This window comes from Myotis davidii, unplaced genomic scaffold (genome assembly GCF_000327345.1).
Source record: "Myotis davidii unplaced genomic scaffold, ASM32734v1 scaffold1535, whole genome shotgun sequence".
Taxonomy (NCBI): domain Eukaryota; kingdom Metazoa; phylum Chordata; class Mammalia; order Chiroptera; family Vespertilionidae; genus Myotis; species Myotis davidii.
Window position 1 is genome coordinate 126,183 of NW_006286703.1, and position 5,163 is coordinate 131,345.

The window sequence follows — 5,163 nt, forward strand, 5'->3', positions numbered from 1 at the left end:
CGTGACCACCATTCAGGGTGGAATCTGGGTGTGGCTGTATTCCTTGCCTGGGGGCTGGAGGGAGGAGTTATATCTTCAGGAGAAAATGGCTGCCCAAGTCCTGAGCTTGGGCGCGACTCAGCACTCAATTTTCTGCCACCTCTCCTGGACTCCCTTCTCTCCCCAGCCTCTTCCCAGATTCCACTCATCCACACCTTCTCCTGCTCCTCAGCACGGGTGAGTGTCTGTATCTGAAATGTCCTATGAACAGGGTTCAGTGAAAACAAACAAACAAATGCTGGCCGCAGAAACGAGGAAGACTGAGTCTCTGTAAGCTCCTCTCTTACCGGTACTGCATGGTCTGGTCAGCCCTTCAGGCTCCCCCATTTAGGTTCAGTCCTCTGTAATTATGGAACCCAGATCTCAAATCCCCCGGCGCCAACAGTCTTGCAGATTTCCTTTCCCCAGTCAGGGGCTGTGCTTGTCCCAAGGGTGGCTGGGTGTTGTGCGGTCTCCCTCTGACCCTCTGGGCTCAGAGATCTGGCAAACTTTCCTGCCCAGGTCCCTGGTTTTTACCTTTCCAGGGGAACTCTGCCATTCCCAGCTGCAAACTGTCTCACCAGCTAAGTATACTTAGCCAATTCGGGGGTGGATGTTATCTGTTTCAGCTGCTCATTCTAATTGCTCCAGGACAAACCTTGGGATGCGTCTGCCTATTCCGCCGCCATCTTGTCTCTCCATTGTATACTCTTGCCTCTATTGTCAAATATTAATTGGGCATAATGGCTTGGGTTGATTTCTGGGTTCTCTGTTCGCTTCCATTGGACTATATGTCTGTTCTTGTGCAAGTACCATGCAGTTTTGAGGACAGTGGCTTTGTAATATAGCTGGATATTTGGTATTGTGATCCCTCCAACTTTGATCTTCTTTCTCAGGATTGTTGAGGCCATTCAGGGTCTTTTTAAAATTCCATATGAATTTTTGGAGAGTTTGTTCTAGGTCTGTGAAATATTCCATTGGTATCTTACTGGGGGTTGCATGGAATAGATATATAGATTTCTTTGGGTAGTATGGACATTTTAATGATGTTGATTCTACCAATCCATGAACATGGTATATTCTTCCATTTGTTTATGTCTTCCTCTATCTTTTTTAAAAAAATGTCCTGTAGTTTTCTGAGTACAGGTCTTTTACCTTGTTAGTTAAGTTTATTCCTAGGTATCTTAATTTTTTATTGCAATGGTAAATGGGATATTTTTTAGTTTCTCTTTCTGTGAGTTCATTATCCTATGTAATAAAAGGCTAATATGCAAATCGACAGAACAACCGGTCGCTATGACAGGCGCTGACCACCAGGGGGCAGATACTCAATGCAGGAGCACCATTCAGCCTGAAGCCGGGCTCATGGCTGGCCAGTGAAGTGACCTCTTCTGCCTCTGCAGTAGTGCTAAGGATGTCCAACTGCTGGCTCAGGCCTGCTCCCCATGGCAAGTGGGCCTAACCCAACTATCAGACATTCCCTGAGCATTCCTGGACTGTGAGAGGGCACAGGATGGGCTGTGGGACACCCTCAAATGCATGAATTTCATGAACCAGGCCTCTATTGGTGTATAAAAAAGCCATAGATTTCTGGGTGTTAACTTTGTGTCCTGCTACATTGCTGAATTCATTTATTAAGTTGAGTAGTTTTTTGATGGAGTCTTTAGGGTTTTCTATGTACAATATCATATCATCTGCAAATAATGACAGTTTTACTTCTTCTTTTTTTTTTTTTCCAATTTGGATGTCTTTTATTTCTTCCTCTTTTCTGATCACTATGGCTAGCACTTCCAGTACTATGTCAAATAGGAGTGGTGAAAGTGGGCATCCCTGTCTTGTTCCTGTTCTTAGGGGAAAGGGTTTTAGTTTTTGCCCATTGAGTATGATATTTGTTGCTGGTTTGTCATATGTGCCTTTATCATGTTGAGATATGCTCCCTCTATTCCCACTTTGATGAGAGTTTTTATAAAAAATGGGCATTGGATTTTGTTGAATCTATGTCTGTGTCTATTGATAAGATCCAACAGGGTGGGGCAGTTGCTTCTGACTAGAGGCTAATTGTTACTTTTAATCTCTTAAGTGGCCTCATGGCAAGGTGTTTTCCAATAGGGTGTATCAACTGTATCCCTCCAGGCAGGGCAAATGTCCATGTGGGGATGGTGTCCCCTTGAGGGAATGACTCAGCTCAGGAAACTTGGCATATCTGCCTTCTGAGCTCTTTCCCCTGAGTCCCCAGTCCTGGGTTCTGCTCTCACAGCTCCAGTCCACTTCACCCTCCCTCTGCCAGAGCACAAGGTGGGTGGCTCCACAGTGAATTTTGTGCATTGGCCCTTTAAGGGGGTGCCTGAATTTTCAGCTGTTACTCCCTGACAGACAGCACTCCACTGCTTTTCACAGTCAGATGTTATGTGGGTGCCCTCAGTTAGGATCTCTCTGCTGGGGAGCCCAGCTTGGGGAAGAGTTCTCAGTGGCACCCCGCACAGCTGAGATATCTATCTCTCCAGGGCTTCAGTTGCTGTCCTTGGGCACCCAGCCAGCCCTTTCCTTGCTCCTACTTCATTCATTTCCTCGCCTGAAGATATGTTTTTCCATTGATTTTAGAGAGAGAGAGATGGGGTGATGCAGAGAGACACATCAATCGGCTGCCTCCTGTACACACCGCAACTGGGGCCTGGGATGGAAACTGCAATCCAGGTACATGCCCTTGATCTGGAATCAAACCTGCGACCCTTCGCTGTGTGGGCCCACACTCCAACCACTGAGCCAGGCCTCCAGGGCTGCATTTGTTTTAACTATTGTGTGAAAATAACAAAAATGTCCAATAGAGAAATTATTGAATGATGTGTTAAAAGTAATATTATCCTGTAGTTGAAAATGATGTAGATTTTTATTTTTAACATAATAGTACCACAATATATTATTAAGACAAAAAGCAGGCTATGAGAAAATATGCATAATATCATTGTATTTGTTTAAAAACAAAGATTGAAAGGATACCGATGCCAACAGTTAACATTTCCTACATTGAATGTTTATAGTCAGTGCATATTGTAAAGCTGTGTTGTTGTTACTGAATATCTACTTCATGTGCCAGGCCCTGGATTCAATGCTTCATGAGCAGTATTATTTCATTTAAACCTCTCCACAGCCTGAGATGGTCTAACCATGTATTTTATGAAGTTAAAATTGAGGCTCAGAGAATAGATTTAATACAGGCAGAGCTGGACCTCAAACCATCTGTCTCCAACAGCAGCAGCATTCTTGCTATTAATGTCAGGTTCTGCTGCCTCCTAGAGATAGAACAGGGGATGCGTACCAGTTAGGACCGTTTTTGGCCATGCCCCATCTAAGCATCTCTAAAATCATGAGGTCCCCCTAGTACAGGGGTGGGCAAACTCTTTGACTCGAGGGCCACAATGGGTTCTTAAACTGGACAGGAGGGCCGGAACAAAAGCATGGATGGAGTGTCTGTGTGAACTAATATAAATTCAAAGTAAACATCATTACATCAAAGGGTACAGTCTTTTTTTTTTTTTTTTAGTTTTATTCATTTCAAACGGGCCGGTTTGCCCATGGCTGCCCTAGTGACATATAATTCTTTTTTTTTTTTTTAATATAATCGTATCTATATTTATTTATTTATTTTTATTGCTTAAAGTATTACAAAGGGTATTACATATGTCTCCTTTTTTCCCCCACTCTTGACAATCCCCTGGCCTCCCCTACCCGCTAATGTCACAAGTCCATTGGTTATGCTTATATACATGCATATAAGTCCTTCAGTTGATCTCTTACCCCTCCCCTCCCTTCTGCCCCCCTACCCTCCCCGGCCTTCCCGCTGCAGTTTGACAGTCTGTTTGAGGCAGCTCTGCCTCTGTATCTATTTTTGTTCATAAGTTTATAATGGTCTTTATTATCCAGGAATGAGTGAGATCATGTGGTATTTTTCCTTCATTAACTGGCTTATTTCACTTAGCATAATGCTCTCCAGTTCCATCCATGCCGTTGTATAATTCTTATTATTCAAAATGTGAATTCCTATTCATGTGGAGGAAGACTAAAAGGCCATTAACTTGGTCTAAACAAGCTTCCAAAGGACATGGCACCCATGGAAGAGAAAAATAAAAGAACAAAAGGACAGTTGAAGTACTGAAGAAGAAATCACTAAGAAATTGTTAAAAATAATAATGATATGAAGTGATGTGAAAAAATAGCAACTAAAGTTTTAAAACATAATTGAGAACTGAAATGCATAACTATGACACAAAATATATGTATATACTGTATATGAGGCCCCTAGAACCATAAGAAATAGAAAAAATTCACTGTTGATAACTCATTCTCCAATTGCTCCCCTTAAAATCAAATTGACACCCTGCAGGGCGTGTACCCCATGTGGGAAACCATGTTATTGTAACAAAGAGCCCCACAACCACATGGCTTATCGTAAGAAAGGCTCATGCCACATGCCCACCCTGGTCTCCTGGGACCAGGTAGAGAAGCAGCCACCAGGCAGGGACCTGCCAGGTGCGGTCAGAGAGGGACAGAGAGGGTGGCCAGGCTCAGAGGTTCCGACTCTCCTATGAGAGGTGGCATGCTTCACTCCCCCACATTTCATTGGTCAGAGCACGTCACCGGGCTGCAGCCAGCTTCAGGGGCTCAGGAGGAGGACCTGACATACTTGGCCCCACCATTGAGGCCACCACCTGCTGCAGCCTGTTTGGGGGACTTGCAGGGTGAAGGGCGGAGTGGGGACTGTTAGGAAGTGACAGCAGGACTCAGGATGGTTTGCTTTCTCCTCACCCAGGTGGAGTTTGTCCCTGAGCTGCCCAAAACCGTCACTGGCAAGATCAAAAGGAGTGAACTTCGGGAAAAGGAGTTTAGTCAGATGCAACGGCAGTAAATTCAGCATCCCTTCTGGGTGTGACCTTGGGCACACACCTGGCTGCCTTGGTGCCCCCACATGGCGGGGCGAGGGGGGATGTTGAGGGCTGACGGGGAAGGGCCCAGGACGGCCAGCATTCCCGCATTTCTGTTCTTTTAAGTGAACAGTCACCACCCTGCCTCCCAGGCTCCTGTTCCTTTGGATGCCCAGGCGGCGCTCAGATCGGGGCTGAAGATAATAAAGTGCTGACATCGACATCA

The 5,163-nt window shown here is 45.0% G+C and overlaps 1 protein-coding gene across 1 annotated transcript in view; it reads left to right on the plus strand.

Moving 5' to 3' along the window:
* LOC102762433 (acyl-coenzyme A synthetase ACSM1, mitochondrial) overlaps positions 1-5,163 on the plus strand; it is a gene marked incomplete at its 5' end in the record, with an annotated part of 39,036 nt that extends 33,873 nt beyond the window's left edge. Inside the window, one exon of the mRNA XM_006758658.2 lies at positions 4,826-5,163. Coding sequence (XP_006758721.1) covers positions 4,826-4,921 — 96 coding nt within the window. The remainder of the gene's footprint in view (positions 1-4,825) is intronic.